The 27878-nt window shown below is 41.1% G+C and overlaps 1 protein-coding gene across 1 annotated transcript in view; it reads left to right on the top strand.

The window, feature by feature from the left end:
- Window positions 1–27878, top strand: part of LOC132385622 (complement C3-like) — a 300827-nt gene that overhangs the window by 69251 nt on the left and 203698 nt on the right. Inside the window, exons 13-15 of the mRNA XM_059957796.1 lie at window positions 8017–8220; window positions 12758–12922; window positions 25641–25770. Of these exons, the coding sequence (XP_059813779.1) occupies window positions 8017–8220; window positions 12758–12922; window positions 25641–25770 (499 nt within the window). The remainder of the gene's footprint in view (window positions 1–8016; window positions 8221–12757; window positions 12923–25640; window positions 25771–27878) is intronic.

The raw sequence follows: 27878 nt of genomic DNA, 5'->3' as shown, positions 1-27878 counted from the left end.
GGCCTATGAGGCATTATGTAGTTAAACTATTTTCCCAGTATGAATCAAATTGTTTCAATTTATGATTAACAGATGCTGTTATTTTCTCCATTTTGTAAATGTCCATTGTAATTTCTATCCATGCATTCAAAGTTAGGCTCTCCTGTGATAACCATTTCCTAGTAAAAGTCTTTTTACCAGCCACCAACAGAATATTCATTAAATATTTATCTCTTTTCAACCATTCTTGATGTATATACCCAAAATATATGATCTTACTCTCTAAGGGTATTTCACATTTAAAGATGTCTTGTAGGGCATTGTGTATCCCACTCCAATAGTCTTTGATAACAGGGCAGTCCCAAAAAATGATAATGATTTGTATTTTGATTTCCACAATTTCTCCAGCAAACAGGGAGTTTACTATCATAATGGGATTTCTGAGAGGGTGTAATAAAATATCTTTCCATCCAAACTCATTCCATTTCTGTGAACTGGTACACTTCCATTGATACCTCCATATTGTTGTCCATTCTTCCTCAGATATAATTATCCCTCCTTCCTTCTCCCACTTCGTTTTAATGTATGAAGTTGAATGTGTTTTAAGATTTGACAAACCCTTATACATGCTTGAAATGATTCTACTATCGTTATCTGAATTATATGCTTTTCTAAAGAGCTCTATCAAGCATGTACTTGCCTTGGTTACATTTTTAACTGTCCTATTAACATCGTCGCATCTGTAAATACCGATTAAAGTCTTGTTTTTGTAATAAGTGTTTCTTTTGAAGCATTTCAAAACTGAACAGTGTTCCTTCTTTCATTATATTGCAAAGAACTGTTATTCCTGTAGCTGTCCAGTCTTTAAATCTAGCATCCAGTTTATTTGGCGTAAAATCTGAGTCATATGCACACCATTTAAGAATTGCAATATCTCCCTCTAGTTAATATTCATTTATAAAGCAGCAAACACGAGGAAATCTGCAGATGGAAATTCAAACAACACACACAAAATGGTGGTGGAACACAGCAGGCCAGGCAGCATCTATAAGGAGAAGCACTGTCGACATTTCAGGCCGAGACCCTTCGTCAGGACTGACCCTAACCCATCATCTGCATAACAAGCCAATTTATGCTCTGTCCCTTTAATAGTAATTCCCCTGATATCTTCATTTTGTCTGATGTATTGAGCTAATGGTTCCAGATATAATGCAAAGAGTAGCGGTGACCATGCACAGCCCTGCCTCGTGCCCCTTTCTAGGGTAAGACAATTTGATAAATATCCATTGATTTTAATCCTAGCAGTAGAGTTGTCATATAGTGTCTGTATAGATTTAATAATTGTGTCTTGGAAACCAAATCTATGTAAAACTCTGTGAAGAAAATTCCAATTAACCGAATCAAATGCCTTTTCAGTGTCCACATTTATCACTATTGCTTCGATTTTATTTTTTGTATATGATCAATTACATGAAGTGTCCTTCGTATATTGTCTTGTGTTTGGTATTGTCATATAAAACCTGTCTGATCGTTACGTATCAGTATGGGTAATCGTTTGGCCATGATTGAAGTAAATAATCTATAATCTGCAAACACCTGTTTGTACATTAAGGACTGGATATTGGTCTAAATGACCCACATTCCATTTTATCTGCCTTCTTTTGGTATAGCTGAGATTATCGCTTCCTTCCAACTGGGTGGCATTTGTGCCTTTTTAGAGCCCAGCTCAGTGTGGGGAGTAGAACAGGAATTAACTAATTTTTAAATTCTTTGTACCACTCTGCCATATACCCATCTGATCCTAGTGACTTGCTTAATTTAAGCCTACTAATTGCAGCTTTTAATTCAACTTCAGTTATGTCAGCAGTCATTGTTCTATTTTGTTCTTCGCTTAAAGTGGGTAACTCTAGAGAATTCAGGAAGGTGTCAATTTGGGTTATGCTGCCCCCCGGAACTTTGGAATATAGAGTTCTGTAAAACATTTTCATTCTTGGATTCCTAATTCTATGAATTGTATTTTCTGCTATCTTTCTTTTTCAGTTTCCATGCCAGTATTTTCATAGACTTAGATTCACTTTCATCATGTCTCTGTTTTAGAAACATGAAATTTTTCTTGATTTCTTGCATAGCCAAGCTATTGATCTCATTCCTAATTTTTTAAAATTTCACCTAATGTTTCCTGTGCCAAGTTCAATTTGTGTTTTTTCCCTTGTTCCTTCAGCCTATTTTGTAATTCCTCAAATGTTTTATTCCTTATTTTTTTCTTATACTAAGATATTGCTATAATTTTCCCTCTTAAGACAGCCTTCAGAGTATCCCATAAAATGGGAGGTGAAACCTCTCCATTATCATTAAATTCTAAGTAGAGACCAATTTCTTTTTTAATTTGCTCCTTAAAGTACGGATCACTGAGTAGACTTGAATTTAGTTTCCAAATAGTATTCTTTGATTGTAGGTCAAAATTAACAGATAAATATATAGGTGCATGGTCACTTACATCTATTGTCCCAATTCCACAGGTGTTTATTTTGTCTTTGTCTTTTCCAAATGTTATGAAATAGACTATTCTTGTATATGCAGAATGGGGAGCAGAATAATGAGTGTAATCCCTACTGTCAGGGAAAAGGTCCCTCCATATATCAATTAAACCAACATCCTCAAAAAGTGTATTAACTTTCTTATGTAAAGATTTTGTTTCATAGGTTTTTCTATTGGAAGGGTCTATCTGGTTGTAATTGTAAATTTAAGTCTCCCCCCACATATCAGGAGACCTTCTGTTTCCGCTACCATAAAATCAGTAATTTTCTGAAAGAAACCAATATCACTTCCTGGGGGTGCATATATTCAATAGAGTAACTGAATTTCTGTCTATACTCCCCCTTACCAGAATATATCTGCCCTCTTTATCTCCCATTTCGAATTACTTTTCAAAATTTAGCTTACTTATCAGAATAGCAACTCCTCTCCTATGTCCTGATTTATATGAGGAGAAAACCAAATTAGTGAAACCCATTCTCTTTAGGTTTCTATGCTCATTATCACTTAAATGAGTTTCCTGTACATATACTACTTGGGCTTGTACTTTTTTCATTTTGGATAAAATTCTATTACATTTGATTGGATTTAATAGCCCATCTACATTAAAAGAAATGAATTTTACTTTGTCCTTAGCCATCTGTATTTATCTGTCAATGTATCATTGAAATTAGCAGAATAAAAACTTAACCGATCTACTCCCTGAACAAATAAGAACCAAGAAACACAAATAATAACAAAAAAGGCAATGATGGTGTGATTGCAAGGCTGAGGTCTCTGGTAGATGACCCTGTGTTGAGCTAGAGGAAATGTCTAGCTGTGGGGGATAACCCCTCCTACTTGTGAATTGAAGACCCCCATTGCAGTATTCATAAAAGTCAGCAAACAAATCAATTAAACAGACACAGAAAAGATTTCCCTGTGTACTCCTCCTAATATATATATATATATATATATATATACACACACATACATATATATATTATATACATACACATATATGCATATATTCTCACTTTGGTGGGAGAGAAAGGAGTAAGTGAGCAAATAAAGAAGAATAACTGAGTAATATAAAATTCACATTATCATAAATATTTCTCAAGATAGGTATATCACCCTCTATTTATATCTTCGTCTACTTTTGCTTCGGTTTAGCTTCTGAACATTTTTAAAGTTAGCCAACCTTATGGCTCTTCTGGAGGGGATGAGGGCTGTTTTTGGAAAACTCCCTGTTTCTTCCTAATATCCTTCTCTCACCCTCCTCCTGTCTCCTGCCTTATCAATTCTCGCATGATTTCCCAAGCAGAGCAGGATAATTCCTCTGCCAGGCTTTCCCTCAGTTTGATCATGCTGACGGGCAACCCTCTGGCCTTCATGTCTGTAGTCGCCTCTTCCACTGTCTGATACAGTTGGATCCCATCTTGATAAAACACTGGAAGTTCAGCAGGGTATGGAGTTTGAAATCTAATCCTTTCTTGCTTTAGTATTCGCTTTACTCCAGAGTATTCTTTACATTTCTGCAGGACTGTTGGGGGGGGGGGGGTAATCTTGGTCGAGATATATTAATTTACCATCTAAAAGCACCCTCTTCTTACCCCAGGCCCTTCGTAGAATCTCCGCCTTGGTACTGTATCGAAGAAATTTAATTATTATTGAGCGTGGCTTATCTTCTCTGCCTCGGGTAGGCCTCGGGATGATTGCGCGATGCGCTCTCTCTATTTCCAACTCCATAGTCAAGGGAAGCTCCAGTGTGTCACGCAGCAACTTTCCAACAAACTCCGTCATAGATAAACCCTCCACTCCTTCGGGAATGTTGTATATTTTTCCGCTGTGATCTTCCCTCCAGGTCTAACATTTTACCTTCTTGTTGATTTAATATTTTTATCGTCTTTCTTAGTATCCATTTCAAATTTTGCATGTGATCTTCCACCTTCTCAATTAGAGTCTCTGCCACCGCTATTTTTTGATTAACATTGGCGAGCTCTGACTTAATATCATGTAGCTGCTGTTTTATATCTTTCTGGAACTCCCTTATCTCTTTCAAAATTTTGATCATATTTGCTGCTTCACCTGAACGAGGCCGAGCGTCAGCCTCGCTAGCACGCGGTTGGGTCTGAGAGCCGCTCGCTGCACTCCTCTCGTCCACAGGCTCTGTAGTGTCGCTTTTTTATTTCCATTCTTTTTCCCCATGCTTGCCCCTCTTATCAGTTCAAATACTTTTGAAAAATACTATATTTGATGGTTTAACGGGGCAAAATATGTGTTTTTCTGGAAGAGCTAGTGACTTAAGCAGCCATTCTTGACGATGATGTCAACGGAACCCCACAGTATGAATTCAATCATATTATGATCACTGTCTCTTAAGGATTCCTTTACTTTAAACTCCCTTAGAAGATCTGGATTATTATACAACACCCAATCTAAGACAGCCTTTTCCCAAGTAGGCTCAAACACAAGCTGCTCTAAAAACCTATCTCATAGGCTATCAACAAATTCCCTCTCTTGCTATCTGACCAGCCATATTTTCCCAATCTCCTTGCATATTGAAGCCCTCCATTACAATTAAGATATTACCCTTATTACATCATTTTCCCAGCTCTCTTCAAAATCTGAACCTCACCTCTTGGCTACTATTTGGAGGCCTATATGAGTCCCATAACGTTTTTTTTCTACCTTTGTTGTTTCTTAACTCCACCCACAAAGATACAACATTCTCTGACCCTATGTCACCTCTTTCTAAAGGTGTAATTCCATCTCTTACCAACAGAGCCACATCACCACAAATGCCTTCCTGCCTGTGTTTTTGATACAAAGTATATACTTTGATCTTAAACTCCCAACTATGATCTTCTTTCAGTCATGAATCAGAGTTTGGTCAGTATGACGTGTGGGTATCACTAATTGTGCCATGAGTTTATCCACCTTATTTTGAATGCGATGCACATTTAAGTACAGCACCTTCAGTTTTGCATTTTTCTCCCTTCAGAATTTTGCCTCTGTGCTACAACTTAAATCTTTGTTCTGTCTGCAGTTGTACCCAATCATTGGCTTGTCCTTCCTTACATTCATATCACATATTACATCATCTACTTGTAAACCTGCTAACTCATCCTCAGCTCTGTCATACTGGTTCCTATCCCCCTGGCATATTAGTGTAAACCACTCCCAACAGCTCTGGTACACCTGCCTGCAAGAATCCCCCTTGGATTCAAGTGCACTCCATCCCTTTTGTACAGGTCACACCTCCCCGAGAAGAGGTCTCAATGATCCAAAAATCTGAATTCCTGCCCCCTGCTCCAATTCAGCAGCTACACATTTATCTGCCATCTCATTCTATTCCTACCCTCACTGTCGTATGGCACAAGCAGCAGTCCCGACTTTACTACCCTTGAGGTCCTGCTACTCAGCTTTCTCCCTAATGCCCTGCATTCTGTTTTCAGGACTTACTCCCTTTTTCTACCTCTGTCGTTGGTACCAATATGTACCATGACTTCTGGCATTTGACCTACTAAGTTGCAATACTTCACATTTGGCCGTGTTAAACTCAATTTGTCATTTTTTTCCTCCTTGTACTACTTCAATGCACCGATGTGATGAAATGATCTATATGAATGGCATACAAAACATAAATTTCCACCGTACCTCAGTACTCACATGAATAATAAACCTATTTATCAACTTAATTTTAATTTACCAATTTTTAGATGGTTCCTAATTTCTAGCTGTGGATTTAGTCATTTTGGCAATGTGTTGGCAATGGAGTCAGGAGCTTGCAACCTTAATCTCTCAATTAACAAGCAAGACACACAAAATGCTGCAGGAACTCAGTAGGCCAGACAGCATCTATGGAAAAGAGTAAACAGTTGATGTTTTGGGTTGAGATCAGCAATGAAGGATGCAATTAGATGTCATGACAGTTGCTATGACCTCTCCGTCTTACATTTATTGGTATATATTTTACTGTGGGATGAACAACTTGATTGGATGCAGATAACTTTAGGATGTTCTGAGACTGAGAAAGCTGCCAATGAATACAAATGCATTTTAGTTTGAATTATGAGAAGAAAGTGTGATGGCAAGAATACAGCTGAAGAAATTATCTAAAGTTGAATGAGTACTAAGAGCAAAGTTTGGCTCAGCCTACAACAGTGGCTTGTTGAGCAATAATAGAGAGGTATCTAGGGAGGGGTAGCACCTCTGGTGGGGCGGAAGCCTGCTGTGCCCTTTTCAAGGCAGCTCATCCACCTTTGGTCCTCACTTGGCGGTAAGCTCTCACTTGTGGCTCCAAGTAGATGTAACACATGCAGCGGCCACGCCCCGGTAAATTGTCTCGGCAGACGGGCCAAACCAGATGAGTGTAGCTGATGGGTCTATGACCCTCAGTGAGGTAGGGGATCTGTCTGTCCCAGCGTGTGAAGTCTGGCCCCGGCAGACTGAGCGAAGGAGATGGAATAATGGTCCAACGGTCAAGAAGGCAGGCCCAGCAGGCCTTGTGGAGCGCTAAAAGCATAACAAGCATACAGCAGGGGAGGTCTCCAGCTGTAGTGGTTGTCCATGCCATTGGATCAAGGCCTCTTCTGCCAAGAGAGTTGGGTTGCCCCTATGTAACAGCTGTTCCACTTAAAACTCCATCACGCACAGGTTTCGTGTCTTCTTCGAATCCGAAGGACTACAGATAACAGAGAGGTCAATTTGACTCAGAAGGCATCTTTGGTGTACAGATCTATTACAGAGCTTTGGGGAAAACAGTGAGAGTGAGAAGGAGGAGCCCAGACATTCTCCTGATGAATGTTCTTGGCTCGACTTGCTGAATTCCTCCAGAAATTTGGGGTTGTTGCTGTGTAATTCCAGGATTTGCAGAATTGTTTATGTCATGTGTCCAGACATTCTGCCTTAAGTACCTACTGACAATATAAATACTCTGTGTCATATTTTTCAAAATGTTCAATATCTCTGGGCTTTTCATTTCCATATTCTCACTTTAGCTGGTACACTTTTTATTATACTATGAACACATTATGTACAAAGAATACATGATAGAATTAATCTCTGTGGGTTATATTCAAGTTTGAGGATGAGTACTGTATTCGCTCAGATGGTTGTTCCATTCTGTTTGTCTGGGTTTGTTACAAAATCAGTATTGTAGAGTAATGCACATAAAATGCTTGAGGAACGTAGCAGGTCAGGCAGCATCTATGGAGAGGAATTAACGATCAATGTTTCGGGCTGAGACCCTTCATCAGGACTGGAAAGGAAGGGGGATAAAAGCCCGGATAAGAATGTGGGGAGACAGGGAGGAGTACAGACTGGAAGGTGATAGGTGGAAAAGGTAAAAGGCTGAAGAAGAAAAAATTCTGATTGGAAAGGAGACTGAACCATGAGAAAGGGAAAGAGGAGAAAAAGAATCAGTCTTTGATCAGTAATTTGAAACCTATCACTTCAGACTTTTGTTCAATAAATTTACATTTATATTAATTAATTTTTTAAAATCTCTTTTGCCAGTTGATTAACAAAGGGAAGATCATTAGCTTTGGTAGAAAAGACAGGCTGCCGAAACAAGTCATGATGACCATGAAAGTTCCAATCAAACCAAATTTAATTCCATCATTCCGACTGGTAGTTTACTACTATCTTGTAAAGGGACCAGCGGTGGAATTTGTTGCCGATTCTGTGTGGATTGATGTGAGGGACACATGCATGGGAACAGTAAGTATCTTATTTTCTGTGACAGGGATAGTGTATGAATAAGGCTCAGTCTGTAGTCGGGGCTCACAAACAATACTTGAGAAGAAGATTTATAACATAAGCCATGATTCTTATGAGAAGGTCCAAATCAGACCCAATTCCAGTGTAACTGAGGTCAAATAAAGCTCTTTCTTTGCTTTAGATCTCTTCTCAGTCATGCTAGCAGCAATGTTTGGCCTTCCAGTAGAATGGGGAAATCACTTGTTTGACAAGGACAAAATGTGTCCTTGCTTTGCACACTGTTATTCAGATGCAAAGATGCAGTTGTGGGTACACCAGAAGCACCACATGAGTGCTGTTCCATGTAATGTATGCTTCCCAAAACTCCTTCACCATCACTCCTTCCTGTGTATAATATTATCTGGTAAGTTCTGTTACTATAATAAACAAAACTACAATGCATGTATTATGTACTTATTGATACCAACAGCTTAAAGTTAAAAGGGCCCGTATAAAGCACATATCATTCAAACTACTCAAACTGGACTAATAAATTTGCAATAAATAGCTTAGATCATGTAAATCTTGGATTAGGTTATTTAGTCACAAGAGGCTCTGCAAGTCATAGGTATCTTAAGATGCCATATTAACTGATACTACAGCCAACAACACATGTACATTAACAAAAGATTTTTTTTGTTGTTTTGATAAATTATATAATCTTGCAGGTAGTGGTGATGTGTGCTAACTAAGAAGAAGAACTTGCACTAACTCATTTCACTATCTGCACACATTCTGTTCAGTGTGTGAGATTTCTCACTCTTTTGTGGACTTCTCTACTGACATACAAAATAAAAACTGGATTCCAGACCCCCAACCCACCTCAGTCCCAATGCGTCCACTTTCACATAAAGTATTAAAAGTATTGGCTTCCATTTTGATCCATCAGATTTGGTCTAAAATGGGATGTGCTTGATGGAAAGTCACTGGAACTGATGAAAATGTAAGATAATTACAGATTAGTCTTTCTTTCTTTCTTTCTTTCTTTCTTTCTTTCTTTCTTTCTTTCTTTCTTTCTTTCTTTCTTTCTTTCTTTCTTTCTTTCTTTATCAATCATAAATACAGACAAGAGGAGAGTTATCTCAAATATATATATCAAAAACAATACAAACAGAAAGTGAAATAAACATTATCGAAATCATACATAGTGTTAAGCTAGTATATAATATAGAATAGAAAAGAAGACAACTAATTCTCCTCTTATCAGTTCATGAAGAAAGAAAAAAAACCTTTAAATTATTGATTGAAAAAGAGAAAAAAAAACCCACTACATTAAACAAAGAAAAAGGGACTATGTAGTCCATTCTGTGGATATGACTGAAAAAAAAAGGAAAAGAGATCAAATGATCTATGATCAAATCTAACACTTCAGAAAAGAAATTGGAGAAGTAATAAATCAAATCAAGTGAAAATATTGAATAAAAGGTTGCCAGATTTGCTCAAATTTAAAGGATGTATCAAATGTCTGACTTCTTATTTTCTCTAAACTTAAACAGGACATGATGGAGGAAAGCCAATAAAAAATGGTAGGTGGATTAGAATCCTTCCACTTCAGTAAAATGGTTCTCCAGGCCAATAAAGTTGAAAAGGCTATCATACGTTGAGCGGTAACAGGTATATTTCCTGGTTCCGATGGGGTAATCCCAAATATTGCCGTAAGTAAATTAGGTTGTAGATCCAAACCCAAGACTTTTGATAACATTTTAAAAACATCTCTCCAAAAATCATCTAGCTTTATACAAGACCAAAACATATGAGTTAAAGTGACCACCTCAATATTACATCTGACACAAATAGGATTGATGTTGGAAAAAAATACGTGCTAGTTTATCCTTTGCCATATGGGCCCAATACACTACCTTGAACTATACCAAAGAAAGGCAGGCACAAATAGATGAGTTAATAACCAAACAAAAAATCTTACTCCATTGATTATCTGAAAATACTCCTGAAATTCCAATTCTCAAGCACGTTTAATTTTATAGTTAGATATCATTTGTAAATTCAATAGCCATTTATAAATTATAGCTATCAGCCCTTTTTGAAGTGGTTTAAGCTGAAAGAGAGCACCTGTCATATTAGGTGAATAGGCAGAAGGATAAGTTGGCCGCAGACCACATAAAAAATTCCTAATTTGTAAATATCTAAAAAAGTGTACATTAGATAAATCATATTTGTCCACTAACTGAGAAAAAGACATTAAACAATCCCCTAAAGACAAATCTGAAAAAGTTGTTATTCCCTTGGTTTTCCAATTTAAAAAAGCCTTATCCAAAATTGATGGTTTAAAAAATAATTAAAATAGATATTACTAGAAAGAACAAAATTATTTAACTCAAAAAATCTACGAAATTGAAACCAAATTCTTGAAGTATGTTTAATAATAGGATTAAAGTCTTGTCTACTAATCTTAGAAAACAAAAAGGGAAGAGGAGCACCCAGTAAAGAGGCCAAAGAGAACCTGGGGCCAAGTTTTCCTCTAAATCCAGCCATGAAGGACATTCATGCATGTCTGAATAATGAATCCAAAAAGTAGTATATGGAATATTAATTGCCCGATAATACAATCTAAAATTTGGCAAAGCCATACCACTGTCCTTTTTTAATTTCTGCAATAAAGATTTACTCAATCTAGGATTTTTATTATTCCAAATATAAGATAAGATTATAGAGTCTATTCCATCAAAAATGTTTTAGGGACAAAAGTAGGAACTGCTTGAGATGTATATAAGAATTTTGATAGAACTATCATTTTAATAGCATTGATTCAACCTATTAATGTTAATGCCATAGATGACCATTTAAAAGCATTTGTTGGGTGTAATCAATTAATGGGAGAAAATTATATTTATACAGGTCCTTAAAATTTTTTGTAATTTTAATATCAAGATAAGTAAAGTAATTTTTAGCAATACTAAAAGGTACTCGATGATACTGGTCTAAATAATTATTAATAAGAAATAACTCACTTTTATGTAGATTTAATTTATATCCAGAAAAACTACTGAATTCAGAAAATATAAATAGCATAGAAGGAATAGATTTCCTAGGATCTGAAATATAAACAAACAGGTCATCTGCATACAAAGAAACCTTATTTACTTTGTCCCCTCTCTTAACACCCTGGACAGTATTAGAATCTCTAAGAGCAATAGCAAGGGGTTCTAAAGCCAAGATAAATAATAAGGGGCTAAGATGGCATCCCTGGTGAGTGTCTCTGTATAATCTAAAGTAAGGAGATTTTTGATTATTAGTTATAACCGCTGCCAATGGAGCTTGATAGATCAACTTGATCCAGGAAATAAATCCCGGACCAAAATTAAATCTTTCCAGAACCTCAAATAAGTAAGACCACTCCACCCTATCAAAAGCTTTCTCCACATCAAAAGAAACAATGCATTTAGATTCTTTAGATGGAAAGGAGTAAATAATGTTTAATAATCTTTGAACATTAAAATGTGAATACCTATTTTTAATAAATCCAGTTTGATCATTGGAAATAACTTTAGGTAAAATACTCTTGTCTATTAGCCAAAATCTTAGAAAGAACTTTAAAAACTTAGAAAATCTTAGAAAGAACTTTAAATATTCAGTAATGAGATTGGTCTATAGGAAGCGCATTCAGATAAATCTTTTTCTTTTTTAGGAAATAATGAGATCGTTGCTTTATAAAAAGTTTTCGGGAGGTTCCCAGAGGATATAGAATCAGTGAAAATTTGACATAAGTGAGGTGTAAGAATTTCAATGGAAGTCTTATAAAATTCCACTGTATATCCTTCCGGCCCCAGAGCCTTGCCTGGTTGGAAAGAGGATATAGCCCTTGCTATTTCCTCTTGTTTAATAGGTGCATCTAATATATTCATATCTTGGATAGAAATTTTAGGTATATTCAATTTTTTCAAAAATCTCTTCATAAAAGTAACAGATTAGTCTTGAAACAAAATACTCTGAGTATGTTTCAATTAATAATGAGGGGTGCAAATGAATTGCGAATGCTATAATTATTGCAAGTAAAATTATCAGCAATATACCAAGTTTATTGTATTCATTTTGACTGACACCTAGTGAATACTTCAAAATATTTTAAAATATTTTATTAAAATATTTTATTTTTTAATGCTTATGATACATTAACTTCTCAATCATGTCAGTCCATTTATTAATAATAACATAGTTGATTTGTCAAATTGCCTTTGGTGAGAATTGGTTAATGCCATAAGCTGTCTGACAAAACTGAAACTGTATCTCCTGGCTGTGACACCAACAATCCCAAGTTGACAATTGAAAATAACAGGAGTTTGGTAGAGAAAGTATATGCATTCATATTGCTGTGAGTTTAGGAATGGCTTAGAAGTCAGAATTTTTAAGTGTTGTCATGTTGCTCTGATCACAATTTCTGGGGATGTAATTTTAATAGGCAGAGCCTACTAAATTTGCTGGTAGTCAACAGAAACTATAGTTTCAGCCATAACCTACTATTTGTGACATTTTATCCTAGCTGGAGGTTTCTAGTGGAAATCCAAATGATGACAAGAGATTATACAAACCTGGAGACAGGTTCAAATTGAAAATAACAGGTGATTCTGGTGCAAGGGTTGGACTTGTTGCTGTGGATAAAGCAGTGTTTGCATTGAGTAAGAAGAATAAAATAACACAGAGCAAGGTGAGTCCTTTTCTAAATGTTTCTACAGTTTGTATTTCGAAATCACGCTTGATAGGCCTGCAAGAAAACACTTACCATCTGAGTTTCCAACAATTTGTTTCAAAGAATGTTGCTTACAATAAAGTTCAATAGGCATAATACAATATACATCCTGAAATTCTCTTTCTTTGCAAACATCCATAAAAACAGAGGAATGCCGCAAAGAATGAATGACAGTTAAACATTAGAACCCCAAAGCCCCCCCCCAACCCTCTCCCATGCACAAGCAACAGCAAGGCAACAGCCCACTCCCCCCCAGCAAAAAAACATCGGCACCCTCCACCAAGCGTGCAGCAAAGCATCAATAAAGACACAGACTTGCAGTACCCAAAGACCACTTGTACACCCAGTAATTCAACATATAACAGGCTGTCTCTCATAGGAAAAAGAGGTGTACCTGGTTCACAGCAAGAGGGGAGACATGACAAACAACTTGCTGATTTATGATGTTAAAAGTCTGTTGTGTTGCTTTTTCTGAGCTCTGCACCCATAGAGACTCTGGACACACAGCCCACGGCAATTAACCCGTTGATGTTCCGTGTTCTCCTGCAATGCTTCAGCCAGGGGCACAAGCCTTGAATCAGTCCATATCCAGAGCCATGAAATACCAGTACCCTGAAAGCACACTAGTCTTCCAGGTCGTGTCCTAGGGATATCAAAAAGCAGCCAGAGGCCCTAAGAGTGCCCCATTCATGCAAAGAACCAAAGTTAGAGTGTAACTCTAGGTCAGAGTCTTCAAAAGAATCAGTTTTGATTGTTCTGGTTCCTCAATGAACAAAGGAAGGCTGAATGAAAAATGTTCTGCACTCAGTGAGTGGTGAATCTTTGAATTCTTCACCTGGAAGGCTGAGTTATTCCTTCAAAACAGATGTATAGGCTACTGGATTATAAATCAAATGGGAAATGTGCTGGGAAACAGTGCTACAGTAGGTAGTCAGCTCTGTAATCCTCAGGAAAGGCATAGCAGGCTCAAAAGTTCCCAATGATCTACTTCATCTCCTTTTGTATGTTCTTATGGTCTTTAACATAACAAGCCATTTATTTTATGGTCCCCATTCCCCTTGATATCTTTTTTGTCCATCTTATTTAATTTAGTTAGTTTTAGATTTTGCAGGTGTTTCTGTAGGCTTTGAACCCTTGGCTGGATCTTATCAGCCCAAGCAAGATCACTAACTCAACAGGTCAGTAATGTGATTGTTATCTTCCAGTCAGATGGTAGCGTGCTCAATCACAGCTTCTATGGGTTCAACAAAAGATACTACTGTCCTATTTAAACATATTTTTTTAATGATCACAAGATCCAACTAAACATTAAGAACTTAAAGCACTGTAACTCTATCACATCAGTCAGTTAATAAAAACACAAAATGCTGGCAGAACTCAGCAGGCCACACAGCATCTATGGGGGGAGGTAGTGACGATGTTTTGGGCCGAAACCCTTCATTTCCAGCATTTGCAGATTCACTCGTGTCACATCAGTCAGTTGCTTGTTGATGGACAAAATGAAGGAGCTGTGCATCATGCTGCTGTCTAAAGCAAAGAAGGCGTACACTAATAGCAAGTGGCTGTCTTCGTTGATTTCTTGTGAGCACAAGACACTTTTGGACGTTGTTAACGTGAAATACCCGCAAGTTCAATTCACTGACTGCTTGGCGGTGAGCAAGAGCAGATGGCGGAGGAGCTGTGTGGCTTTGGTCATAGCAGGGACTAGGCTTCAAGTCACAGTGTCACTTGTTTACCGCTGCCAGAAGAGAGAGCTTTTGGAGTTAGTGTGCTTCCCTGGAGATAGTGTGGGGTGATTTCCAAGATGGAGTCTGTAATGCCTTCCCACTGTTCGCTTGGCAGAAAACAAGCTCTATTGTGGATTTATGCAGAGTTATGCAACGTTAAAGGTTCAGGCCAGTTCCGCTAGTTGACAACCAAGTCTTGGCAGCAGAATTTGGATGTTTAAAGAAAACAGGCTGTACTTTAGTTCAGTGTGTGCTTGCTTGTTGGATTTCTGTTCTGATTGGATCTCATCTAACGTTAATAAGGCCATAAGACATAGAAGCAGAATTAGGCCTTTTGGCCCATCAAGTCTGCTCCACCATTTAATCATGGCTGATCCTTTTTTTTCCCCTCCTCACCCCCACTTCCTGGTCTTCTCCCCATAACCTTTGATGCCATGCCATGGCCATTCAAGAACCTATCAATCTCTTCCTTAAATACACAATGACCTGGTCTCCACAGCTGCTTGTGGTAACAAATTCCACAAATTCATCATTCTTTGGCTAAAGAAATTTCTTTGCATCTCTGTTTTAAAAGGGTGCCCCTCTATGCTGCACCCTCTTGTCCTAGACCATGGGAAAAATCCTTTCCACATCTACCCTAAGCCTTTCAACATTTGAAAGGTCTCACTGAGATCCCCCCCTACCATCCTTCTAAATTCCAGCGAGTGCAAACCCAGAGCCGTCAAACGCTTCTCGTATGATAACCCTTTCATTCCCAGAATCATCCTTGTGAACCTTCTCTAGACCCTCTCCAATGCCTGCCTATCTTTTCTTAGACAGGGAGCCCAAAACTTACACAATACTCAAGGTGAGGCCTCCCTTATAAAGCTTCAGAATTCCATCCCTGCTCTTAGACTGAAATGAATGCTAACATTGCATTTGCCTTCCTCACCATCGACTCACCTCACAAGATAACATTTAGGTATTCTACACATGGATTCCAAGTCCCTTTGTAGCTCAGACTTTTTGGATTTTCTCCCTGTTTGGAAAATAGTCTGCAAATTTATTTCTTCTACCAAAGTGCATGACCCATGCATTTTCCTACATTGTGTTTAATTTGCCACATTCTTGCCCATTCTCCTAATCTGTCTAAGTCCTTCTGAAGCCTTCCTGTTTCCTCAATGCTACATGCCCCTCCATCAATCTTCATAACGTCTGAAAATTTGGCAACAATGCCATCTATTCTATTATAAATCATTGATACAGCATAAAATGAAATGGTCCCAACAACGAGCCCTGCGGAACACCACTAGTCTCAGGCAGCCTCATATGTAACACCTTGTTAAAGGTCTTCTGAAAATCCAAATATCCAACATCCACTGCATTTTCTTTATCTATCCTACTTGTAATCTCCTCAAAGAATTCCAACAGGTTTGTCAGTGTGGTGAACTATGTGCCTGTCGGGACACGCCCCTGCTGACTGCTCCTGTGGCTCCTCCCACAGGCCCCTGTATAAAGGAGACCTGCGGCCTGAAGCTCGGCCTCAGTCTCCAAGACCTTGTATGATAGACACTCACTCCTGGTTCCTTCTTCCAGTCAATAAAAGCCGATATCTCGCCTACGTCTCAGTGTGAGTTATTGATGGTGCATCAATTTTATTGACTGGAAGTTTTAAAACATGGAACCCGTTTTGCGTCCGGACCGGTTGGATTTGGACCCTCAAGACCCTGACGCAGCTCTCGCTTTTGAACACTGGCTTGCATGCTTCCAATCGTACTTGGCGGAGCTTCGTGCGACTGAACCCGCCGTTATGCACAGAATCCTACTCTCGAGGGTCTCCTCCAAAGTTTACTCCTTTATCCGGGACCTGCCGACCTACGAAGGGGCACTGGACGCCCTCAAACGACAGTACCTGCGGCCGGTGAACACCGTCTACGCAAGACATCGTTTAGCTACCCGGCAACAGCGGCCTGGCGAATCGTGCGCTGAGTTTCTCCGAGCACTACAGACACTCGTCCGAGCTTGCGACTGCAAGACGCTCACGGCAGAACAGCATGCGGAGCTGCTGGTGCGAGACGCCTTTGTGACGGGACTGAGGTCAGTGTACATGCGCCAGCGGCTGCTGGAAAATGCCGACCTTACCTTACGCTCGGCGATCGAGAAGGCCAACGCTCTGGAAGCTGCTCTGCACAATGCTGACGCTGTCCAGTCGCACGATTCCCCGCCGGTTTCGTGGACGCCTCAGACCCCGCCACCGCCGGCTCCCGGGAGCGAATTCGCCAATGCCGCTGCCAGTCGCGATTCCACGCGCTCCCCAACCCAGACCACGGCTGTGGCCCGTCAGAAACTCGTGCTTTGTTATTTCTGTGGCCAAAAGAAACATCCTCGACAACGCTGTCCAGCGCGAGAAGCGACCTGCTCCAGCTGCGGAAAGCGGGGCCACTTCGCCAAGGTCTGTAAGTCTCAACCTCGAGCGGGGTGCAGCGCTGCGGGTGAAACGTGGGGGCCGCCATCTTGCATGCCGGGATGTGGGCGGCCATCTTTGTCGACGTCAGCACGCCCCGCCCCCGATCCTCGGATGCTGACCGGGTACCCCGGATGTGAGCGGCCATCTTTGTCGGCGTCAGCATGCCCCGCCCCCGACCCTCCGATGCTGACCGGGTACCCCGACGGCGATCCAACTCTGGCCACTGTGACTCTCGACCAAAGCGCCCCACACCAGCTTGCAAGATCCATGATGGACATCCAGGTGGAGGGGCACAGGACTAGATGCCTGTTTGACACAGGCAGCACTGGGAGTTTTATTCACCCGGACACAGTGCAACGCTGCGGACTCGCAATGCGGCCGGTCAGTCGGAGGTTCCATTTGGCCTCTGGGTCGCAGTCCGCAGACATCCGGGCGGGTTGTGTAGCGACATTGGTGGTGCAAGGCACAGAATATCGGGACTTTGAACTGCTGGTCATGCCTAATCTGTGCGCACCTGTGCTATTGGGGCTGGACTTCCAGAGCCATCTCGAAAGTGTGACTATGGTATACGACGGGCCCCTCCCACCACTCACTGTCAAGAATCCTCAGTTTTGTGGGACTTCTTCACATACCCCGCTACTGACCACACACACACACGGACACATACATCCCATCCAGAACCAGGCCAACAGCTGCGCTACCGACACTTGCAGCCTCTCCACTCTCAAGATCCCTCCCCCACCGCTGTTCGCCAACCTGACCCCCGACTGTAAACCTGTGGCAACCAAAAGCAGGAGGTACAGCGCGGGGGACCGGGCCTTCATTCAGTCGGAGGTGCAGCGGCTGCTCAGGGAGGGGATCATTGAGCCGAGCACAAGCCCTTGGAGGGCCCAGGTAGTTGTTGTTCGGACTGGGCAGAAAGATAGGATGGTGGTGGACTATAGTCAAACCATCAATAGGTTTACGCAGCTTGACGCATACCCCCTACCCCGCATCGCGGATATGGTCAACCAGATTGCTCAGTATAAGATGTACTCGACAATAGATCTGAAATCCGCTTATCACCAGCTCCCCATCTGCCCAGAGGACCGCCCCTACACCGCCTTCGAGGCGGGCGGCCGGCTCTATCACTTCCTGCGCGTCCCTTTCGGTGTCACGAATGGTGTCTCTGTCTTCCAGAGGGAAATGGACCGGATGGTGGACCAGTACCAACTGCAGGCCACATTGGGTCCCCCATTACGCAGACAAGGCTCGCCCCCTGGTCAAGTCTACCTCGTTTCCCCTCTCTGCTGAGGCCTGCGCGGCCTTCAACTGCATTAAAGCGGACATTGCCAAAGCTACGATGCATGCAGTGGACGAGACCGCTCCCTTCCAAGTGGAGTGTGATGCCTCCGATTTCGCTCTGGCTGCTACCCTTAATCAGGAAGGCAGACCAGTAGCATTCTTTTCTCGCACCCTCCAAGGCTCTGAAATTCGGCACTCCGCGGTGGAGAAAGAAGCCCAGGCCATAGTGGAGGCTGTTAGGCACTGGAGTCACTATCTTGCTGGCAAAAGATTCACCGTGCTGACCGACCAGCGCTCGGTTGCGTTCCTGTTCAGCAACCAACAGCGGGGCAAGATCAAAAATGATAAGATTTTGCGGTGGAGGATAGAACTCTCCACCTACACCTATGATATCCTGTACCGGCCTGGCAGACTCAATGAGCCCCCTGATGCCCTATCCCGGGGAACATGTGCTAGCACACAGCTCGACCAGCTGTACACCCTTCATGCACAACTTTGCCATCCGGGGGTCACCCGATTTTACCATTTTGTGAAAGCTCGGAACCTGCCGTACTCCCTGGAGGACATCAGGACGATGACCAGGGACTGCCAAATTTGCGCCGAGTGCAAACCGCACTTCTACTGTCCTGACACGGCGCAACTTGTCAAGGCCACCCGCCCTTTTGAACGACTGAGTGTTGACTTTAAGGGCCCCCTTCCCTCCACTGACCGCAATGTCTATTTTCTCAGTGTTATTGACGAGTTCTCACGGTTCCCCTTTGCCATCCCCTGCCCCGACACCACTGCCACGTCCGTCATAAAAGCCCTGCGCCAGCTCTTCACTCTGTTCGGGTATCCCTGCTATATCCACAGTGATAGAGGGTCCTCCTTTATGAGTGAGGAGCTGCGCCAGTACTTGCTAGCTAGGGGCATTGCTACCAGTCGGACCACGAGTTATAATCCCCGGGGTAATGGCCAGGTGGAGCGGGAGAATGCCACAGTGTGGAAGGCCACACTTTTAGCCCTTAAGTCAAAAGGGTTGCCGGTCTCTCGATGACAGGAGGTCCTCCCTGAGGCACTGCACTCTATCCGCTCTCTGTTATGTACGTCCACCAATGCCACCCCTCACGAACGCCTATTCTCTTTTCCCAGGAAGTCTGTCACTGGGACCACCCTACCAGTTTGGCTGACGTCCCCGGGGCCAGTGCTGCTCCGGAAACATGTGAGGAGCAATAAATACTCCCCGCTGGTGGAGAGGGTTCACCTTCTACATGCGAACCCCCAGTATGCTTACGTGGTCTTACCTGATGGGCGGGAGGACACGGTCTCCATCCGCGACCTGGCACCCGCAGGTGCAGCAGACCACTACCCTGAAGGCTCTCCGGTGACTGTGAACCCTGCACCAGAGTTGACACCGTGCTCACCAGGCCCTACACAGACTCCTCACGACACTTGTATACCGGGCGTTTCGTACGCATTTATACCAGGCGCCTCGCACATGCGTGAGGGATCACTGGCGCCTAGTGGACAAGAACACGCGCAACCCCCGTCCCCTGTGCAATCGCCAATGTTGCCGGCACCTATGCGGTCACAGCCGGTGCTACGTAGATCGCAGCGAAAGATTCGACCGCCTGATCGGCTTGACTTGTAAGAACCTTCGCTACATGAGGACTTTTTCAAACGAAGGGGGGGTGAATGTGGTGAACTATGTGCCTGTCGGGACACGGCCCCTGCTGACTGCTCCTGTGGCTCCTCCCACAGGCCCCTGTATAAAGGAGACCTGCGGCCTGAAGCTCGGCCTCAGTCTCCAAGACCTTGTATGATAGACACTCACTCCTGGTTCCTTCTTCCAGTCAATAAAAGCCGATATCTCGCCTACGTCTCAGTGTGAGTTATTGATGGTGCATCAGTCAGGCAAGATCTTCCCTGAAAGAAACCATGCTGACTTTGTCCTCTCTTGTCCTGTGTCACCAAATGCGGCATCACCTCATCCTTAACAATTGACTCCAACATCTTCCCAGACTCTGTGGTCAGGGTAACTGGGTCTATAATTTCCTTTCTGCTGACATCCTCCTTTCTTAGAAAGGAGTGACATTTGCAATTTTTCCGTCCACTGGAATCATGCAAGAGTCCAAAGATTCTTGAAAGATCATTGCCAATGCCTCCACAATCTCTACCACTTACCTCTTTCAGAACCCTCGGCTGCAGTTCATCTGGTCTGGGTGACTTATGTACCTTTAGGTCTTTCAGGTTTTTGAACATTTTTTCCCTTGTAATTTTAATTGCACCCACTTCTCCTCCCTCACACCATTCAACCCCTAACATACTATACTGCTGGTATCTGCCACAGTGAAGACTGATGCAAAGTGCTCATTTATTTCAACTGCCATCTCTTTGTCCCTCATTATTATTTCTCCGACCTCATTTTCTAGTGGTCCTATATCCACTTTCCTCTCTCTTTTATTGTTGGCATATTTGAAAAAGCTTTTTCTATCCACCTTGATATTTTTGCTAGCTTCCTTATGTTACGGATTCAGCAACAATAAATATATAAGTGAGGCAGGGTTTTTTATAACAAATAAAACATTTATTAAACACTGAAAAACAAATTCCCAAAAAGTAAACAAACGACTAACGCAACCAGAAATCAGCTGCTGTGCGGCAGCTTAAACAGTTCTCAAAGTGATAAAGCGAAAACAGTTCTTAAAGTGATGTTGCAAAAACAGTTCTTCAAAGTAGTATTGCAAAAGTTCAAAATGCTTACAGTCCATTGAAAGAGAGACTTTTTTAGATGATTTAAATTCTCTTTCACGTTGTGTTGTTGCTGTTCCCAGTCAAACTATACTTTTCCAGGAGAATTTACGAAGATGAAAATGAAACGGCTTAAAGGCACTGACCTTTCCTTGACGAAACTGTACCCAACCCTTTCGGCTATTATTGCAGGGGTTAACACAGGGACAGCCAACAAATTCCTTCCGAATAAGGATCAAACAAGGTCGAACCTGTTTCACCGTCAAAATCGACTTTCCTTGATCTTTTAGCTCCCGAACTCTGATCTTCACTCTCCACTGATTTTTAACTGGAAGTATTGTAAAGAAACTGCTAGCAATGACCTTTTAAACTTTAGGCATTAAATAAAACTCCACCTTTCAACCAAACTGCATCATAATATTGGATCACGCAGTAGCATGGAGTCAAAATGGCAAATCCAGCCACGAACCGCCCCTCCTCATAGGGAGAGGTCCTCCTTTTATACCCTGTTAAAAAAGACTGTCATGTGACCTCTACTGGGGGGAAAATCACAAGACCATTACCTTAAGTCCAGTATAGCTTCAACACCGCTGTCACATGACAAGTACGAGATACCCACGGGTTCATAACACTTTCATATTTCATTTTTTCACTCCTAATGGTTCTTTTAATTGCTTTCTGTAGATTTTTAAAAACTTCCTAGACCTCTATCTTCCCAGTAATTTTTGCTTTGTTATATGCCCTCCCTTTTGCTTTTACATTAGTTTTGACTTCTCTTGTCAGCCATACTATTTTGCCATTTCAGTGTTTTTTTGTTTTTGGAATACATCTATCCTGCAGTTCCCTCATTTTTCCTAGAAACTCAAGCCATTTCTGTTCTGCTGTCATCCCTACCAGCTTCTCCTTTCAACTTACCTTGACCGACTCCCCTCTCATACCACTATAGTTTCCTTTATTCCGCTGAAATACTGTTGTCAGATTTTACTTTCTCAAGTTTCAAGCTGAACTCACTCATTTTGTGATCATTGTCTCCTAAGGATTCCTTTACCTTAAGCTCCCTAATCGCCTCCAGTTCATTACATAACATCCAATCCAGTATAGCTGATCCCCCAGTAGGCTCAACAATAAACTGCTCTTGTAAGCATTCAACAAATTCACTCTCTTGAGATCTAGTACCTACCTGATTTTCCCAATCCACCCGCATGTTGAAATTTCCCACGACTATCATAACATTTCCATTTTGACACGCCTTTTCTATTTCCCATTGTAATCTGTAGTCTGTATCCCAGCTACTGTTGGGAGGCCTGTATAAAACTGCCATCATAGTCCTTTTATCCTTGTAGTTTCTTCACTTAGCCCACAAGGAGTCAACATCTTCCAATTCTATGTCACAACTTCCTCATGATTTAGAAACATAGAAAACCTACAGCACAATACAGGCCCACAATGTTGTGCTGAACATGTACTTACTTTAGAAATTACCTAGGGTTACCCATGAGGATTTATGGTTAGGGTTAGGATTTGATGCCATTCTTTACCAGCAGAGCCACGCCATCCCTTCTGTCTACCTTCCTATCCCTCCAATACAATGCGTAACCTTGGACATTCAGCTCCCAAATGCAACCATCCTTCAGCCATGATTCAGCAATGGCTATAGCATCATAGCTGACAATCTGTAAAAGTGCAACAAGACAAGCCACTTTATTTCTTATTGTCCATGCTTTGAGATATAACACATCAAGTACTGTATTTGCTACACTTTTTGACTCTGCATCCCTAATGCACTGATACTCACTCTGCTGGCTGCAATTTTGTCCTATCATCTGCCTGCCCTCCTGACAGTCTGACTGCTCACTTATCTTTGCTTTATTACCTTCTGTCCTATCTTGAGTCCCTTCACTCTGGTTTCTATCCCCCTGCCAAATTAGTTCAAACCTTCAACAAACCTGCCCATGAGAATATTGGTCCCCTTTGGGTTTCACCACAATTAGTCCCTTTTGTAAAGATCATACCTCCCATAAAATAGATCCCAGTGATCCTAGAACCTAAAGACTTGCCCCCTTGCAGCAGCTTCTCAGCCACACATTTATCTAGTCAAGAACCCTTTTCTCGTCTAGGTCTCAAAATCAGGTCTCGATTCTGGACTCGGATACTCCAGAACTTTGGTCCTTACCATCCTCAGCTCAGCCTCTTGTCACACTACTAACTGAATTTAGTTTACTTCATTGCACTTTCCACCTGTTTAATGTGCCTTTGTGTGTATTTGTTTTATACAGATCTGGAATGAGTTGGAGAGGAATTGCTGTGACTGTGCATAACTACGTATCAATTAAATAAAAGCACGCATGCAGGAGATGAGTTTAGCTGGTATTCACATTGCAGTGAGAGAGAGAGAGAACATTGTGCATGCGCAGACAGCAGATCAATACGTAGTGCTAAGAGGGGGTGGGGGGGGTCATTGCTCTAAAGGAAATAGATTCATTCATTATACTTCCTTCCCTTTTAGATTAATGCAACATAAAACTGTATATGCAAAAAACATTCAATTTCCCTTTCATAAAGCCATATTCCAAATAAATATACTTTCACAATAACAGTCCATAAATAACTTCACAGTTCTGAAGATTCAGTCTTTTGGGTGGCATTCTGTTTCTTTCAGGATGGTGCCTCTGGACCAGTGGAGTGGCATCAGGCTTGTTTGGTTCCTGTCTAAGACAACATTCTCAGTTTCCAGTCTCAGATTGTTTTCAGTGACATCATCACTGAGATACAAGTCCAGTGACTATAACATGTCCATCTTGTTGGATGTGGTCAACTCAGATGTGTTCTTCGGTTGAGCATCCAGTATCTGGTCCACATGATGCCTCCATGTCTGATCTCCAACATCCACTATGTACGTCAGTAAGCCAGTTCTTGCAGCTATCCTACTAGGTGTCCAGTTGTCTTCACGGTAATCACGCACTGGGACATCCTGTCAATATCCTGTCAATATCTTGCTGACTTACTTAGCAACTGGCTGTACTGTTTATTCTGCACTTCTGTCCGTAGATCTGGTTTCAGGAGGTCTGTGTAAGATCCCTGTTCATGAACAACATGCAGCTGTTTGATTTGTCATCACATGAACAGATTTCAACTACACAAAAAAGAAGTTGTCCATCTTGTTCTGTGTAGGGATGTCCTCCTTGTCCATTGCCAATCTGGTTAGTGCTAACATTTGGGCTGCTCTTGCCTGCTGGTGCCACACTATGAGCTTTGATTGAGTGCCAGTCTGGTTGGAATTTCCTCAACCATTCACATCTGAAAAGTGCTGACCCCCACATTTCAATACATAATGCTCTAACTGCTGTGTTTGGTCTCCATGTATCACACTTTGCCTTTGGGAGACACTTTTCCACCTATGTAAGTCTTTAGCATCAATGATGCTAAAGATATCTAATGATATCTTAGAGAACAGTCTGTTGGAGTCAGCCTCTGGAATTATAGACAAAGCTGACTCTGTATCCAGCTCCATTTTCAGTTTTACACCAGACACATCTATCATGATGCAGATGATTTTGTGATCTGCTTTAATAATACGATGCAGTCCTAGGCATGATAGTTCACCTTTGTCAGACTCTGTTGACTGACTGTGTTTTACATTTGGTAACTTTATGCATTTGCTTAGTTTTGTGCTTGAGACTTTTCACTCAGTTGTGCTTTTTGTCTGCATTGCACATTCTCTCTGTGTGGTCTTGCCTGTGACATTTTCTGCAGAGTTTTTCTTTGAACCAATAGTCATTTGCATCATAGGAGGATGTGCCACGTCAATAACAACTTCAACTTTTCATTCTATTCTGGGATATTTTGTGCATTTCACATTCTAACCTCCTTTTCTGTAGTTGTTTAACGATGTTGCAATGGTCAGTGCCCTTTCTAAGATCAGGTCTCTTTCAACCAGTAGCCTTGTGTGAGTGCTTTGACTATGCAAACCTATCCTTTAATCCAACAGAAAGTCCATCTCTAAAGTCACAGTACTGGAAAGGTTTGTGCAGTTATGCAAAATATTCATAAATGCTTTCATCTTTTGGCTGGTTCCTTTTGTAAAATCTAAATCTGTCACCTATTGCCAGCAGTTTAGGGCTCAAGTGACTTTGTAAAATTTTAACAATTTTATCGAACATTTTGCTTGCTGGCTTTTACGCAACTAGGTTGCGTAAGACACTGTACTTGCACCTGTTAAGCTAAGAAGAGCAGGGGCTTTCTTTCCCTCCTCCACATTGTTCGTGTTACAATACAGTTCAACCCCCTTGAGGTATATAGGGAGAGGGTGAAGGAGAGAGGTAAGTAAACAGCATTGCATGTGCAGACAACAGATCAATAAGTAGTGTTGGGGGGGGGGTCATTACACTAAAAGGAATAGATCCATACATATCTACTAACTGAATTTTGTTTACTTCATTGAATTTCCTACTTCTTTAGTGTGCTTTTGTGTGTGTTTGTTTTAATACAGGTCTGGAATGTGGTGGAGAAGAATGATATTGGTTGCTCTCCTGGAAGTGGTAGCGATTTCCTCGGTGTTTTCTCAGATGCAGGATTAACCTTTGTATCAAGCACTAACGTCAAGACTGAAACAAGAACAGGTGCTGGTTTCTGGAAGCACTCAGTTTTGAATTAATGTTTTATTAAGTGATTGTTGTGTTAATGCTGATTTTATATTTATGATAGACATTAGTTTAGCAATCATGCAGGTAAAGGTATAAGATAATATCCTGTAATTGTTACCCATGATGACTCCTGATTATCCAACTTTAGGTTCCAGTTCTGATTCACCAACTGGCCCTTAGTAATGTAAGTGAAAATATTCCCAGTCCCCATAGATATTGATAATAGCAGTTTTCCCTTGCCACACTCTTTATATATTTATAAATTGTCAAAAGTATTTGCCCAATGTTCAACGCTACATGAGCAGGAGATTGGATATGTCAATTTAGTTGTTTTGCAATTGTCATTGATCATTTTCATATGTTGTTTTCCATCGATTCAATCAATCCATTTCCCAGACAACTGCTTGATAATGAGTGTCTGCAACCATGATGTCATATTATCTTAGATGATACATCCATATGAATGGCCACCAATATCGTCTTTTGTTAGTGTTGTAATATCACTCGATTCTGACACTGCCTCAGCCCACCAGCTGCTGAAACTTTTAGTCCTGCCTTTGTTACATTGAGACTTCCTTATTTGAATGGACTCCTAATTGGTCTCCCTTGTTTTCCTTCCCTTCAACTTGTGCTGCTACAGTGCTCTGTTGGACATGTCCTTCAAACTAACCCTAACCCTAACCTAAACTAGCTCTTGATTAAATAACACATATTAATTCAGGAGAGTCTGCAAATGTTGGAAATTGCAGACAAAATGCTGGAGAAACTCCAAGTGTCGGGCAACATCTATGGAGTCGATGTTTCAGCCTAAGATCCTTTACCAGAAGAGTGCAGAAAAAAGAATAAGAAGGTAGAGGTGAGGGATTGTCCAGGAGTACAAGCTGATAGCCAATAAATGGAAACAGATGAGCAGGAAAGTTAGTGCATGGGGGAGCAATATGAAGTAAGAAGCTGGGAGGTAATAGATAGAAGAGCTAACCAGCTGAAGAAGAAGGAATCTGATTGGAGAAGACAGGGACTCATAGACAAAATGAAAGGAGGAGGTACAGATGAAGTGGAGAATATAGGAGAGGAACCAGAATGGAAAATAGAAAAAGAGAGAAGGGAGATGCGAGAGAAATTGTGGGGTTAGAGAAATTGATGTTTATTCCATCGGATTGGAGGCTAGCCAGACAGAATATGATGTGCTGCTAATTTGAAAGTTCTCATTCTTGTTCTCTTATTCATCCTTTCTTTATCTCATAGCTTTCGCATCTTTACTTTCCACTAAAACATTTTGGTTCAGTTCTGGTCTCGAGAGCAGCCCTGCTTTGAACTGCTTCCCCATTGTTGGCTGCACTCTCTGCTGTCATGATATTGCGTTTTACAGACTTCCCCCTTGAGATGATTCTTCAAACCAACCTTGGCCAAGTATTTAGTCATGAGTCTTAATTTCACCTTGTGCTCTCTGTGTCTGTCTTCAGTAATATTGATATCTTCAGTATTACAAATGCAGATTGTTGATACTATTACTGTCATTAAAGAAAAGCTCACCAAGCAGTTTTAAAATCAAATACCAGTAAAGCTTTATCTACACTATTCATAACTTCTATAACTATGTTGTCAACTTGCTTCATTTGTTGAGTAAAATGTCAGATAAACAACTGATTTTATATCAAAGTTGATCCCATATTCAGTGTGAATCAGTATACAGTAAATGGGTAGCAGCAGACAGACATATGACCTGGAAGTAGAATTAGGCTCTCAACTATTCTCCATGTTCCACATTTCAGTTTTATAATGGTTTACCTGATTTTCACCACAGCTTTGTTTGGGTGACATTACAAAGAATCTATCTTCCCTAAACATATATCTTTTCAAGAACTTTATTTTCACTATTCTTTGAAGAAGCAATTTCAAAGATACATGACTGTCTGAGAGGGATAAAGATATCTGTCAAACATGGGCAGTCGTTTGTATTAAGAAATGTGATCTTGTTCTAGCTTTTACTCAGAAGAAGAACATCTACTCCACATACACTCATGATGTTTTGGGACTTATTATCACTTAATGAAGTCTCTCCTATTCTTCAGTACTGCAAACTT

Source organism: Hypanus sabinus, assembly GCF_030144855.1.
Source record: "Hypanus sabinus isolate sHypSab1 chromosome X1 unlocalized genomic scaffold, sHypSab1.hap1 SUPER_X1_unloc_2, whole genome shotgun sequence".
Lineage (NCBI taxonomy): Eukaryota > Metazoa > Chordata > Chondrichthyes > Myliobatiformes > Dasyatidae > Hypanus > Hypanus sabinus.
Note: the sequence above shows the minus strand (reverse complement) of the source record. Positions and strands in the feature narration are given on the sequence as shown.